The 16024-nt window shown below is 42.9% G+C and overlaps 3 protein-coding genes across 3 annotated transcripts in view; all 3 read left to right on the top strand.

The window, feature by feature from the left end:
* Positions 1-16024, top strand: part of LOC120370247 (protocadherin gamma-B5-like) — a 234953-nt gene that overhangs the window by 22723 nt on the left and 196206 nt on the right. The gene's annotated exons all lie outside the window — the stretch shown is intronic.
* LOC120369822 (protocadherin gamma-B2-like) lies at positions 7147-11872 on the top strand. Its single transcript, XM_039483496.1, has 2 exons — positions 7147-9570; positions 11740-11872. The coding sequence occupies exons 1-2, from the start codon at positions 7156-7158 to the stop codon at positions 11794-11796; spliced, it is 2472 nt and encodes an 823-aa protein (XP_039339430.1). The 5' UTR covers positions 7147-7155; the 3' UTR covers positions 11797-11872.
* LOC120369818 (protocadherin gamma-A6-like) lies at positions 11922-14443 on the top strand. Its single transcript, XM_039483491.1, is given in 2 exon segments — positions 11922-13263; positions 13265-14443. Coding segments are annotated over 2 exon segments (2430 nt in total). The 5' UTR covers positions 11922-12012.

Here is a 16024-nt window from a genome sequence, read left to right on the forward strand (position 1 = left end):
AATCCATGAAAGGACCTTTCCTTTTATCCCATGACAGCTTAATTTACTTAAGAGTCTTTGGTGAGGGACCTTGTCAAAGGCTTTCTGGAAATCTAAGTACACTATGTCCACCGGATCCCCATTGTCCACATGTTTGTTGACCCCTTCAAAGAACTCTAATAGATTAGTAAGACACGATTTCCCTTTACAGAAACTATGTTGACTATTGCTCAAGAGTTTATGTTTTTCTATGTGTCTGACAATTTTATTCTTTACTATTGTTTCAACTAATTTGCCCGGTACCGACATTAGACTTACTGGTCTGTAATTGCTGGGATCACCCCTAGAGCTCTTTTTAAATATTGGCGTTACATTAGCTAACTTCCAGTCATTGGGTACCGAAGCCGATTTAAAGGACAGGTTACAAACCTTAGTTAATAGTTCCGCAACTTCAAATTTGAGTTCTTTCAGAACTCTTGGGTGAATGCCATCTGGTCCCGGTGACTTGTTAATGTTGAGTTTATCAATTAATTCCAAAACCTCCTCTAGTGATACTTCAATCTGTGACAGTTCCTCAGATTTGTCACCTACAAAAGCCAGCTCAGGTTTGGGAATCTCCCTAACATCCTCAGCCGTGAAGACTGAAGCAAAGAATCCATTTAGTTTCTCTGCAATAACTTTATCATCTTTAAGCGCTCCTTTTGTATTTTCATCGTCAAGGGGCCCCACTGGTTGTTTAGCAGGCTTCCTGCTTCTGATGTACTTAAAAACATTTTGTTATTACCTTTGGAGTTTTTGGCTAGCCGTTCTTCAAACTCCTCTTTGGCTTTTCTTATTACACTCTTGCACTTAAGTTGGCAGTGTTGTGCTCCTTTCTATTTGCCTCACTAGGATTTGACTTCCACTTTTTAAAGGAAGTCTTTTTATCTCTCACTGCTTCTTTTACATGGTTGTTAAGCCACGGTGGCTCTTTTTTAGTTCTTTTACTGTTTTTCTTGTTTGGTGTGCAGGATAATTTATATTTTAGTTTTCTGGATATATGAGTCTTAACCTTGCAATTAGAGTAGGCTACTGGATTTGATAACGTTCACAGATATTATTATGCTGTGCAAAAGTTTCTAAGGCATTGGATAGGCACTTTTGCCCTATGATGGATGCCTAAATTAATATATAAGTAAACAAATCAATAGATGCTAAATTCTAAACAGAAAGGTGAACAAATTGTTCATTGGAAGGGAAAGTGCATAGGACTGTGTGACTTCACACAATAATGTGTAAACTAAAATTAGTCTTCTTGTTTATTACGATGTGATGTAAATACAGGATTACTTTAATTTATTATGCAAAAAATAAATGTGCGTGTCACCTCAAAATGAGGAAATTAAGCAGAGAGGTTGTGTTCCATTTGCCACAGATTTATTATGTGACTAATGGATTAAAGGGAAGAGTTCAGCTTTACAATATAGCTATTATAAGATAATATGCATTTTGCATCTAGATTTGTTTCATTAATATTAGAGCAGTCATGCAATCACAAAAATAGTCATGTTTAATCATGAGATATAAAAACTATTTGTGATTAATTGTGCAATTAATTGCATTGTTAAACAATAGTAGAATACTATTTAAATATTTTTAGATGTTTTCTACATTTTCAAATATATTGATTTTAATTACAAAACAGAATACAAAGTGTACAGTGCTCGCTTTATATTTATTTTTATTACAAATATTTGCACTATAAAAAACAAAAGAAATAGTATTTTTCAAATCACCTAATACAAGTACTGCAATGCTGTCTTTTTATCATGAAAGTTGAATTTACAAGTGTAGAATTATGCAAAAAAAACCCTGCATTCAAAAATAAAATAATGTAAAACTTTAGAGCCTACAAGTCCACTCAGTCCTATTTCGTGTTCAGCCAGTCACTCAGACAAATAAGTTTGTTTACATTTGCAGGAGATAATGCTGCCCTCTTCTTGTTTACAATGTCACCTGAAAGTGAGAACAGTCATTCACATGGCACTCTTGTAGCCGGCATCACAAGATATTTACATCCCAGATGTGCTAAAGATTCATATGTCCCTTCATGCTTCAACCACCATTCCATGGGACATGCATCCATGCTGAAGATGGGTTCTGCTCCATAACAATCCAAAGCAGTACAGACTGAAGCATGTTCATTTTCATTATCTGAGTCAGATGCCACCAGCAGAAGATTGATTTTCTTTTTTGGTGGTTTGGCGTCTGTATTTTCCGCATTGGAGTGTTGCTCTTTTAAGACTTCTGAAAGAATGCTCCACACCCACCCCTCTCAGATTTTGAAAGGCACTTCAGATTCTTAAACCTTGGGTCCAGTGCCATAGCTATCTTTAGAAATCTCACATTGGTACCTTTTTTGCCTTTTGTGAAATCTGCAGTGAAAGTGTTCTTAAAATGAACAACATATGCTGGGTCATCATTTGAAACTGCTATAACATTAAATATATGGCAGAATGCCCGTAAAACAGAGCAGGGGGCATACAATTCTCCCCCAAGCAGTTCAGTCACAAATTTAAATAAAGCATTTTTTTAACAAGTGTCATCAGCATGGAAGCATGTCCTCTGGAATGGTGGCCTAAGCATGATGGGGCATACGAAAACAAATAACATTGCCTGTTCTCACTTTCAGGTGACGTATATAAGAAGCGGGCAGCATTATCTCCCATAAATGTAAAACTTGTTTCTCTTAGGCACTGGCTGAACAAGAAGTAGGACTGAGTGGACTTGAAGGTGCTGAAGTTTTATATTGTTTTGGTTTTGAGTGCAGATGTGTAACAAAAAAAATCTACATTTGTAAGTTGCACTTCCACAACAGAGATTGCACTACACTACTTGTATGAGGTGAATTGAAAAAATACTAATTTTGTTTATAATTTTACAGTGCAAATATTTGTAATAAAAATAATATACACTTTGATTTCAATTATAACACAGAAGATATATGAAAATGTAGAAAAACATACAACATATTTAATAAATGTCAATTGGTATTCTATTGTTTAACAGTAGTATTAAAACTGATATTAATCGTGATTAATTTTGGGGGGTTAATCACCTGAGTTAATTGTGATTAATGACAGCCCTAATTAATATATAATATACATTAGGAGACTAAAGATGCTGGAGAAAATAGCTAATACACATATGGCGGGGGGAAATGCGTTTAAAATTATATATCTAAACTGCTGCAGTTATTGGTTGAGACTCTGAGCGTCGCTGTTCACCAATCAGGGAGACAAATGCGAGAGATCCAGCCAGCCCCGCCCCGCTGTAACAGATCGCACAACAGACAGACCAGACACACTTTGTAAAAAGCCAGAATACACAGTACAGCATAGCTGCACTAAACCCCCTGGGAAAGCTCTTGATCCACGAACTACGGATTGAAGAGCGGCGTTTTTATTTTTACTATTTTTATATACTGTTCTTACACACGGACTCTAAGGCCTCTATTTCCAGAGCTAGATATGACGGATATAAAAAGGCTCCGGGACTGCAATTGGCGAGTGCTGTTCTGCTTTATATTTTCTACCGTTTGGGAGGCAATTTCTGGGCAGATTCGCTATTCCATTCCGGAGGAAATGCAGAAAGGCTCTTTCGTGGGGAATATCGTTCAGGATCTGGGGCTCGTTACAAAGGAGTTTTCAGACCGCGGAGTCCGCATTGTTTCCAGAGGTAGGAGTCAGTATTTTGCTTTGAATGTTAAAAGCGGTTATTTATGCCCCACGGAAAGGATTGACAGAGAGCAGATATGTGGCCAGATGGAGAAATGTCTGTTAAATTTTGAGGTTCTCGTTAAGGATAAAGCTAAACTTTTCCCAGTTGAAGTTGAAATCACAGATATTAATGACAATGCGCCCCGCTTCCAGGAAGATGATTTGGAATTTAGAATCAGTGAGTTAGCCGCTGTGGGAACCCGATATTCTCTTGAGGAGGCGCAGGATCCAGATGTGGGAACCAATTCTGTGCAGGGCTATTATCTCAGCAGTAACAAACACTTCTCTCTGGATGTGCAAACGGGAGCTGGCAGGGACAAATATGCCGAACTGGTGCTGGAAAAGTCTCTAGATCGGGAAGAACAGGCTGTTCACGATCTAATCCTCACAGCCACTGACGGGGGAGATCCAGTCAGGTCCGGCACTGCGCAAATCCGCGTTATTGTCCTTGATGCAAATGACAACGCGCCAGTTTTCAGTCAGCCTGTCTATAAAATGAGTGTTTTGGAAAATGTGCCCGTCGGGTCTCTGCTGCTGACAGTAAACGCCACAGATCCCGACGAAGCGATAAATTCGGAGGTCACATATTCACTCCGGAAGATGAAAGACAAAGCGTCTCAGATATTCCAAGTGGATTCTAAAACGGGAGAAATATCAACTGTGGGAAACCTGGACTATGAGGAAGCCGCATCATATGAAATGGAGGTTCAAGCAAAGGACGTTGGAGACCTCTCGGCCAGGTCTAAAGTTCTGATAGCTGTTATTGATGTCAATGATAATGAGCCTCAAATTACAGTCACCTCACTCACCAACTCTTTGAGCGAAGACAGCCCGCCGGGAACTGTGATCGCCTTTATAAATTTACATGATCTGGATTCTGAAAAGAATGGTGATGTCATATGTTCTATACCAGCCAACCTGCCATTCCGGTTACAGAAATCATTTGACAATTATTACAGCTTGGTGAGTGACAGAGCATTGGACAGGGAGCAGGTCTCCGATTACAATTTAACTATCACAGCCACAGACCGAGGGACTCCTCCTTTTTCCTCAACAACAACTATTTTAGTACAGCTTTCAGACATAAACGACAACGCTCCTATCTTCAGCCAGACATCCTACACTTTGTACGTCACAGAGAACAACCCCAGAGGAGCTTCCCTTTGTTTCCTGAAAGCGAATGACCCCGACTGGGGGGAGAACGCCAGAGTCACTTACTCCATTACTGGAACTCAGATCCAGGAAGCTCCGCTCTCCTCCTCCATCTCCATTAACTCCGAGACTGGGGCTCTCTACGCTCTGCGCTCCTTCGATTATGAACAGTTCCGGGAGATTCGGTTCCAAGTGCAGGCTCAGGATGGGGGTTCCCCACCTCTCAGCAGTAATGTCTCCGTCACTCTCTTTATACTGGATCAGAATGACAACAGCCCGCACATCTTACACCCCTCCTTTCCCACCGATGGCTCCACGGGAGTGGAGTTGGCCCCTCGCTCCTCCGAGCCGGGTTACCTGGTCACTAAGGTGGTGGCGGTGGATGCAGACTCCGGGCAGAACGCCTGGCTCTTCTACCAGCTACTGAAGGCTACAGAGCCGGGGCTCTTCTCTGTGGGACTCCACAGCGGCGAGATCAGGACGGCGCGCTACTTTCTCGACAAAGATGCGCTCAAGCAAAGTCTGGTGGTTTTAGTGAAGGACAACGGGCAGCCCCCTCTCTCTGCCACGGCCACTGTCACGGTGGTGGTGGCTGACAGCATCCCCGAAATCCTCTCCGATTTAAGCAGCCTCTCATCGCCTGCAGACCCCCAGTCCAGCCTCACCTTGTATTTGGTGATCGCTGTGGCTTCCGTTTCCTGCTTGTTCTTTACCTTTATCATAGTGTTAATGGCCCTGAGGCTCCGCCGGTGGAGAAACTCGCAGCTGTTTGACTCCTCGAGTGTGACTTTCAGTGGAGTTCCCGTCTCGCAGTTTGTGGGGATCGATGGAGTCAGAGCTTTTCTTCACTCCTACTCACATGAGGTTTCTCTAACCACGGACTCCAGAAAGAGCCAGTTCAACTTTCCCAAATCAAACTATGCAAATATTCTGACTAGTCAGCAGACCTGTGAGATAAAGGATCCTGTGTCAATATCAGCAGATATAAAGAATGGTGATGGCGAGCAGAAATTTGTTCAAGTGAGTTTGCTTCTTTTCTTATTTTTCTTTTTCACCACCTTGATGTGTTTTAGGAGCCGGAAATATTATTTATTTATTTATTGTAAAAGCCATCGTCTTTTTTGATCCATCACGCATTATTACCTTGTATTAGAGTGATCCCACTTTCCTTATGACCCTCTACTTCCTTTCCCTCTTCATTAGGGTAGGGTTTTGTTGTGTTTGTTTGTTTGTTTGTTTGTTTTGTGAGCCTTAATTAATGACTCAAGTTCAAGTAATAGCAAATCTTCCAGGCAAGCGTGATGTGTACCTTTTTGTTTACACACAATTAGATCTCGATCTTCATTGGGGCTTTCCGACGGTACTACAATTCAAACAGGAATACCAGTGTAGCGTAATATATACAGTATTTTTAAAGGGAACTACAATTGTTTGTTGGAAGGAAGGATCAGTTTACAGGGTGGTTTATAAGAACTACGATAAACCTTTTTGAATGAGGCTTCAATCTCCTCAGTTACGCATATATTATGTTTACTTGTTTAGTTTCAGATAGGTGTTATTAGATCTTGACAACCCTGTGCTCTCTTTACATTAAAGTAACATAAATCCCACGAAATCCACCAGACCAGAATTAGACCGTTTACATGGAAAGATGACTGAAAAGGTATTTTATTTTTTGAAAGAAGTTCTGAAGAGAAATAATTTTGTTGTGCCAGGGCCCTGATTCTGGACAGGGAAAATTTGTAATAATAACAATTTCACGGCGCTTTTTGTTAAAATCAAGCCACTTTGGTGACAGAACATACAAACGATACAAAAAGCAGACAAAATGGAAACCCATACCATTCAGCTTTCCTAAATTCTTTTTGTGTGTTCGTTATATATTCTTCTACCTAAGGATGGACGAGGGAATGCATTGATCCAAACGAATTTCCATTGTCCTCTCTGTACCTACGAGCTGCAGTTCTCCGGCAGAGACTCAGAGTGCCGCTGTTGGCCAATACGGCGCGGAGCTGCAGCCGGAGATCCATTGGAGCCGGCTGCAGTGTGATTGCTCAATCACATAGCGCAGAACAGAGACAAAAGCGCACACAGCCTCGATGCTCAGAGAAACCCTCCATCGGGACTCGGATGCACAACTGGAGTGATAAAGAGATTTTATTTTATTTTCATCACTGCGGATATTTACAATACAGGCGGGATTTTAACTACAGGATCTAAACGGAATAAAAGAGAAAGGAAAAGAGCATAAGTGCAAAGGAGTGAGATGGAAACCGGACACAAACAGACCGGATGGGCAGTCACACGGCAGGTGCTGTTGTTTCCTTTCTTATTCTCTTTGTTCTGCCGGGCGGTCTCGGAGCAGATTCGTTATTCGATTCCGGAGGAAATGGCCAAAGGTTCCCTTGTGGGAAATCTCGCTAAGGATTTGGGGTTGGAAGTCAGAGAACTGCCGCAGCGGAAGCTCCGTGTCAGTTCGGAAAAGCAATACTTCAGTGTGAATGTGGAAAATGGCAACCTGTATGTGAATGACAGGATAGACCGGGAGGAGATATGCGGGGAGATAGCCCATTGTGTCCTGACATTCGAAACGGTGGTTAAAAATCCTTTAAATATTTACCTCGTGAATGTCGCAATCCAGGACATTAATGATAATGCCCCGTGGTTCATAAAGAGTGACATTGATCTAGAAATCAGCGAATCAGCACTGCTGGGTGCGAGATTTCGACTAGAATCTGCGCAAGATCCGGATTCTGGGATCAACTCACTGCAGAATTACCAACTCAGTAAAAACCCCTCTTTTACCCTGGCAGTGAAAGAGAGCCCAGATGGCAAAAAGCAAGCAGAATTAGTCTTAGAAAAGTCTTTGGATCGGGAGGAGGAAAGTTCTCACCAGTTAATCCTGACGGCTCTCGATGGGGGAGATCCAGTCAGATCTGGGACAGCTCAGGTTAGGATTAAAATTACTGACGCTAATGACAACCCCCCCGTATTCACTGAACAGATTTACAAAGTCAGCCTGAGGGAAAATCTACCAAAGGGCACCTTAGTGTTTCAAGTGAAAGCCAGTGACAAAGACGAAGGTTTAAATGGCCATATAGCATACTTTTTCGACAGCATACCGGAAAACACCCGCAAATTATTCCATGTAGACCCTGAGAACGGAGAAATTACAAATACAGCGATCCTGGATTTTGAAGAGAAAAATGAATACACAATGGAATTGGAAGCCAGGGATGGGGGTGGACTGACCGATCACTGCAAAGTTCATATAGAAATACTGGATGAGAACGACAACGCCCCGGAAGTGACGATTTTATCAGTATCCAGTCCTTTTCCCGAAGACTCACCGCCAGGAACAGTGATAGTTCTGATCAAAGCTCTTGATCCAGATGCCGGACAAAATGGAGAACTCAGTTGTAGTATTCAACACAACTTGCCTTTTAAAATAATATCATCTTCTATTAACTACTACAAGCTCCTCACAGACAGCCCCCTGGACAGGGAAAGGACCCCGGAGTACAATATCACAATCACCGCCACAGACAAAGGCTCTCCTCCCCTCTCCACCCAGAAAACCATCCTGTTGCAGATCTCCGATATAAATGACAACGCCCCTGTCTTTGAGAAACCTTCCTATACCGCCTATGTGTCAGAAAACAATCCATCGGGGGCCTCTATTTTCAGTGTAAAAGCCTCAGACCGGGATCTGGACCGGAACGCCCGAGTCACTTACTCCATCCTCAGCAGCAGCCTCCAGGAGGTACCTCTCTCCTCCTACATCTCCATTAACTCCCAGACCGGAGCTATTTATGCCCAGCGCTCCTTCGACTACGAGCAATTCCGGGAGTTGGAAGTGCAAGTGCAGGCCCAAGACGGCGGGTTCCCGCCTCTCAGCAGCAATGTCACCGTCAGGGTGTTTATTGTGGATCAGAATGATAACGCCCCTCTCATCCTGTACCCTTCCCTGGCAGCCGATGGCTCCGCCTTGTTCGAGATGGTCCCTCGCTCGGCCGAGGCAGGTTATCTGGTGACTAAGGTGGTGGCGGTGGATGCTGACTCAGGACACAATGCCTGGCTCTCCTACCATCTGCTCCAGGCCACGGAACCGACGCTCTTCAGCATGGGGCTGCACACCGGGGAGATCCGGACAGCCCGTGCCTTTGCGGCCAGAGATGCTGTGAAGCACAGGCTGGTCACCCTGGTGAAGGACAACGGGCAGCCGCCTCTGTCAGCCACAGTGACACTCAACCTGGTGTTTGCCGAGAACTTCCAAGAGGCTCTTCCGGAAATGAGCGACCAATCGGGTGACTCGACACCTCAGTCTGATTTACAGTTTTACTTGGTGTTGGCGTTAGCCTTGATCTCATTTTTATTTCTAATTACAATTATAGTGGTGATAATCATGAAAGTTAGAAGTTCAAAAGGCTCCTCTATTCTTCAGTATGTCAGGCCTGCTAACAAGGCTGATCCCAGATTCCTACCAGATTACGAAACCGGGACCTTTCCGTATTCCTATAATTTGTGTTTGGCTACAGACTGTGGGCAAAATGGATTTAACTTGCTTAAAAGTAGCGACAAGAACATTACAGTTGAGAATATCCTTTGCAATGACAACTCTTTAGTTGTGAATAATTGTGGTTCTGAAGCACCCAAATCCGCGTCCGAAACTCTTCTCAAGGTGAGTTTTTGCATTAATGCGTGAATTAATTTACTGGGTCCTGGTTTTAGCGCTAATCTGCTTTTTCCCCCTAGTAACAGTTTTAGTGGTTTTAATCATGAAATTCCGAAGACCGAAGAATTCCCCTGTTCTTCAGTAAATCAGTTCTAATCTTTATTCCATTATGGCAGATCCCCGATTTCTACGAAACTGCGATGATGGGACCTTACCATATTCTTATAAACTGTGTTGTGCTAAAGACGCTGGGAAGAATGAATTAAACTTCCTATAAACGAATGGGCTGAGTAATACAGCCGAGAATATCTTGTGTAATGACAACGCTGCGATTTTAATTTTAAGCAGTAATTTTGGTTTAGAGGGCTCAAAATCTGACACCCGAACGCTTCCACCGGTGATTTTTTTCACTGACATATTCGAGGTGAAGTATATACTTTGATTTTTAAGTGAGCACACTGTGGTGTGATATTTATGAAATTTATAGAGTCGTTTATATTTCGATCTTTTCAGAGTAACTCTTTTTTCCCTGTGTTTGCTTGTGTGCAATTGCTGTTATCAGGTGCTCCAAGTTTTAGTACCAAAGGATTGTTGGCGCCTGCTGTTTAGTGGCAGATTTGTAGAAGCAAAAATTGTTTGTTCTATTCTATGCTATATAGATTCATATCTTTCCCTTTTCTGTGCAGTATCAGACCATCTTTCAATAGTGCATTAAGTATCTGTCACCTGTTTATTATCATCTCTCCAGGGGGAGAATTGCGTGTTTGTGTTTTGGCAGGGTTTTGATTTTGACTGCGATGTGACTGTGCAATCAAATTTTTCAGCCATAATTTACCTGCCTGGAATTTATGGCATGCTGTAAATATATTCCATTTTTTCTAATATCATCTTCTAATGAGACATTTCGGATATTTAAGGAGATACTTATTCAAAGAATTATTAAATGAGTCATTTTCCCATTCAATTTCACAATGAGTTAAAGTCCTTAATCATCAGGGAACATGAATACCATTTCAAATCAAAGCGTGTAACAGAATGAGGTGTTAAATTTCATCATTTGTGATCAACCACCTAAAGAATCGTGATATATTAATTTGCAAAGTTTGTTTAAACTAATTGATTAGGACATATCTAAATCAATTAAAAACCTCATTTCCTCCAGCATAAAAGTTATGGTATCTAAAGAGGAATTATGAGAAAAGGACCTAATATGGTCACCTCTACATGAGGATTATATAACAGTCCATCATACACTGAGAGAGTTTTTCATTTCTCGTATTTAACGCCCTCTTAATGTCCTTCCGTGTCTGTATCACTCTCTGAAGGTGAACATCTAATTCTGCATTAGCATGTAGAAAACAAAACCGCTCGGAATATCTGTTAGGTCACCGACAAGGAGCAAACATTGGGAATACTATTCTCTTTGCTTAGTGGTATAATACAGCATGTAAGAGATATTAATTTGAAAGAGACCGTCAGCTATTCCCATTATACACAATTATATATCTCAGGCATTCTGTTCTCACGGGTTGAAAATAACAAGTTTTATTGATGATAATAAGATGGAAATACAACTTTACAATTACCAGGGGCGGCTCTATCGATTTCGCCGCCCCAAGCACGGCGGCACGCCGCGGGGGGCGCTCTGCCGGTCGCCGGAGCCGCCTGCCGCCCTCCCGGCAACCAGCAGAGCACCCCCAGCGTCATGCCGCCCCACGCACGCGCTTGGCATGCTGGGGCCTGGAGCCGCCCCTGACAATTACAAATATCCCTTAACGTGCAACAATAACATGCCTGTGATATCATGGTTCTTCAATTGTCTATTTGAAGGGGAGTAAAGAAACCATGTGAGGCTCTGAATAATTCACAGAAAATCTGTACACCTACTTGGTGTTTTCATATTTGTATATCTTTGTGAGTCCCTGACACCAATAGACTTGCTTCATTCTGACAAAGAAAACTGACTGCGCACTCTAGTTATATAGCTAAATGGCACATCAGTATTTCAATAGCACCGTGATCTTTATGTAAAATAGATAATGAACTGTCCGCATTAAAACAACATAATCGAAAGACTCGTATGAGTTTATTTCTAATATAAACATCACTCGGTATACATAGCCCTAGAGACTTAAACTGACATTAAAAGGCAGATTTTTAAATCATTGCCTGCAGTTATTGGTTGAGACTCTGAGCGCCGCTGTTGACCTATCAGGTGGAGAAACGCGCTGAGAGATCCAGCCAGCCCAGCCCCGCAGTTACACAGCGCAAAACACTGAGAGATCACACTCACTCCGAGGGATTGTAAAGGGAACATGGCTGCAGGAATTTTATATAAAACAGTCTTGGTTAAAACATCAGTGGCTGCGGAAACAAAGGACTAAAGATAAGAGAAAATACTCTCAGCAGTGACCCGGGAATCGGGGTTTCATACCCATCGGAAGAGAAATGGCGGATACACAAAGGTTCCGGATCTGCAAAAAGAGAGTCCAGTTGTATTTAATGTTGGCTACCGTTTGGGAGGCGGTTTCTGGGCAAATTCGCTATTCGATTCCCGAGGAAATGCAGAAAGGCTCCATTGTGGGGAATATCGCAAAGGATCTGGGGTTGGATATAAAGGCGCTAACACATCACGGAGTCCTCATTGTTTCCACAGGTAGGACTCAGTATTTTGCTTTGAATCTTAAGAGCGGCCATTTAATCACCACAGAAAGGATAGACAGAGAGCAAATCTGTGGCCGGATCGAGAAGTGTCTCTTAATTTTTGAGGTTCTTATTGAGGATAAAGTTAAGCTTTTCGCAGTTGAAGTTGAAATCACAGATATTAATGACAATACTCCCACCTTCCAAGCGAAGGAGTTCGAGTTAAAAATTAGTGAGATTACAGCTGCGGGGACCCGTATTTCCCTGCAGGAGGCGCAGGATCCAGATGTGGGAATTAATTCCATCCAGAGCTATCAACTGAGTAATAACAAACACTTCTCTCTGGATGTGCAAACTGGATCTGATGGTGTTAAATATGCGGAACTAGTGCTGGAAAAGTCTCTGGACCGGGAAACGCAGACTGTCCATAAATTAACTCTCACGGCAGCTGACGGGGGAGATCCAGTCAGATCTGCCATTGCTCAGATCAGTGTTCTGGTTGTGGACGTCAATGACAATGCTCCGCTTTTTACTCAGCTGGTCTATAAAGTGAGTGTTTTGGAAAACACGCCTCGAGGGTCCTTGATAATTACAATACACGCCACTGACCGTGATGAAGGACAGAATTCTGAGGTGACCTTTTCATTTAGAAAAATTACAGAAAAGGCGTCTCAGATATTCCAGCTTCACCCTAGGACAGGAGAAATATCAACGATAGGTGACCTGGACTACGAGGAAGCTGCATTATATGAAATGGAAGTGGAGGCAAAGGATATTGGAGATCTCTCCGCCAGGTGTAAAGTTCTGATAACGGTTATTGATGTAAATGATAATACCCCGAAAATTGCAATCACTTCCCTGTTCAACTCAGTCTCTGAAGATTCTCCCCCCGGAACAGTAATCTCGATATTAAATTTGCGAGACGGAGATTCCGGCCAGAATGGTGAGGTCACGTGCTCCATACCAGCCAACCTTCCATTCCGGTTACAGAAGTCATTTGGCAATTACTACAGTTTAGTGACTGACACATCACTGGACAGGGAGCGTATCTCGAAATTACAGTGTAACTATCACAACCACAGACCGAGGGACTCCTCCTTTATCCTCAACAACAACTATTTTAGTTCAGCTTTCAGACATAAACGACAACGCTCCTATCTTCAGCCAGACATCCTACACGTTGCACATCACAGAGAACAATCCCAGAGGAGCTTCCCTTTGTTCCCTGAAAGCGAATGATTCAGACTTGGAGGAGAACGCCCGAGTCACCTACTCTATTAATGAAGGACATATAAATGAAGCTCCGCTCTCGTCCTACATCTCCATTAACTCCGAGACTGGGGCTCTCTACGCTCTGCGCTCCTTCGATTACGAACAGTTCCGGGAGATTCGGTTCCAAGTGCAGGCTCAGGATGGGGGTTCCCCACCTCTCAGCAGTAATGTCTCCGTCACTCTCTTTATACTGGATCAGAATGACAACAGCCCGCACATCTTACACCCCTCCTTTCCCACCGATGGCTCCACGGGAGTGGAGTTGGCCCCTCGCTCCTCCGAGCCGGGTTACCTGGTCACTAAGGTGGTGGCGGTGGATGCAGACTCCGGGCAGAACGCCTGGCTCTCCTACCAGCTGCTGAAGGCTACAGAGCCGGGACTCTTCTCTGTGGGACTCCACAGCGGCGAGATCAGGACGGCGCGCTACTTTCTCGACAAAGATGCGCTCAAGCAAAGTCTGGTGGTTTTAGTGAAGGACAACGGGCAGCCTCCTCTCTCTGCCACGGCCACTGTCACGGTGGTGGTGGCTGACAGCATCCCCGAAATCCTCTCCGATTTAAGCAGCCTCTCAGCTCCTGCAGACCCCCAGTCCAGCCTCACCTTGTATTTGGTGATCGCTGTGGCTTCCGTTTCCTGCTTGTTCTTTACCTTTATCATAGTGTTAATGGCCCTGAGGCTCCGCCGGTGGAGAAACTCGCAGCTGTTTGACTCCTCGAGTGTGACTTTCAGTGGAGTTCCCGTCTCGCAGTTTGTGGGGCTCGATGGAGTCAGAGCTTTTCTTCGCTCCTACTCACATGAGGTTTCTCTCACCACGGACTCCAGAAAGAGCCAGTTCAACTTTCCCAAATCAAACTATGCAAATACTCGGACCAGTGATCAGACGTATATGATAAAGGATCCTATTCTAGTTACTGAAGATTTAAACATTAGTAACGGGGATCTGACCTCCATTCAGGTGAGCTAACATAATCGGTCTTTTTGCTATTAGTTTATGATATATAAGTTTAGTCTTCCTCGTGGACTGTGCAATGAGTTGAAAAGTATGGATTAAAGAGGACTGAATTTGCATTATTGAGGTTAGTGAAAGTTCTGCCATTGACTTCAATAAGTGTAGTATCAAGCCCTCTGTGACTGAGAAAATGCAGTGTACATATGGCTTGCTCTAGGGGAGGAGGGTATTATTGTGTCTTGATTACTTATGAATAGGGTGGTACCAAATTCATGGTCCATTTTGGTCAATTTCAGGGTCATAGGATTTTTAAAATAGTAAATTTCATGATTTCAGCCATTTAAATCTGAAATTTCATGGTGTTGTAATAGTAGGGGTTCTGACCAAAAAAGGAGTTGTGGGGCAGAGAGGTCACAAGATTATTGTAGGGGGAGTTGCAGTGGCAATACCACACCATGACATCCTTACTTCTGTGCTGCTGCTGGCAGCGTTGCCTTCAGAGCTGTGTAGCTGGAGAATGGTGGCTGCTGGCCGGCAGCCCAGCTCTGAAGGCAGAGCGGCCACCAGCAGCAGCACAGAAGTAAGGATGTCATGGTGTGGTATTGCCACCCTTACTTCTGCACTGCTGTATGCAGAATTGGGCCCTCAGTCAGTAGCTGCCACTCTCTGGCCACCCATCTCTGAAGGCAGCAGCGCAGAAATAAGGGTGCCACCCTTACTTCTGTGCTGCTGCTGGCAGGGCATTCCTTGCCAACAGCCACTGTTCTCCAGTGGCCCAGCTCTGAAGGCAGTGCAGAAGTAAGAGTGACAATACCGCAAGCCCCCCTACAACTCGCTTTTGTGTCAGGGCCCCCAATTTCTCCCCCCATGAAATCAGTATATAGGGTAAAAGCACACAAAAGACCAGATTTCCCAGGGGGAGACCAGATTTCATAGTCCATGATGTGTTTTTCATAGCTGTGAATTTGGTAGGATCTTACTTGTGAAATATACACCATTTGTTTCACAATGGCACAAACATCCTTTTCCTTTATTATTTTAAATGAAATTACTCTTTATGGAACATTTGTTTTAAACAACATTATCTTTTTAAGATTTCTTGAGACTCAGTTTGGGAAGTTACAAATATACAGATATTTCTGAGTATGTAAAATACTAAGGTTAGTGGAAGGCACATTGATGAGATGTTGAGCTTCAAATCTACCCCACTGCAGGGGCAACAATAATTTTTCTCACACAGTTAATTTAATCCCACTGTCATATGACTTCAATTTCTTTTTATTGCTGTAATCTAGAATTATGTTAGTGCAGAATTATGCTGATTAATTAATATGAAGTTCTTTCCAGTTGTCTGCAGCACTGATTTTCTTGTTTCCAATATTCTGGCCTTTGCAAGTTAAATGTTGTGGGTGAAGATCTACTCATCAGGTTTTATTGTCATTGCTTTCATTTTAATTAGAGATAAGTTCTGGCACCTGTTTTTAATGTTTAGAAAAGACAATTTCTTAAATTTCCATATAGAGGCACTGATTCATCTGACCTAGAATCTTTAGATCTTTGTACTTGGAATGAAGATATACTGATTGTCTCTAGAAT

Source organism: Mauremys reevesii, linkage group 8, assembly GCF_016161935.1.
Source record: "Mauremys reevesii isolate NIE-2019 linkage group 8, ASM1616193v1, whole genome shotgun sequence".
NCBI classification, from domain to species: Eukaryota; Metazoa; Chordata; order Testudines; family Geoemydidae; genus Mauremys; species Mauremys reevesii.

Coding starts and splice junctions, on each gene's coding strand:
- LOC120369822 (XM_039483496.1), top strand. CDS start 7,156: ATGGAAACCGGACACAAACAGACCGGATGGGCAGTCACACGGCAGGTG. Junction 9,571..11,739: donor CGTCCGAAACTCTTCTCAAG/GTGAGTTTTTGC, acceptor CATTGCCTGCAG/TTATTGGTTGAGACTCTGAG.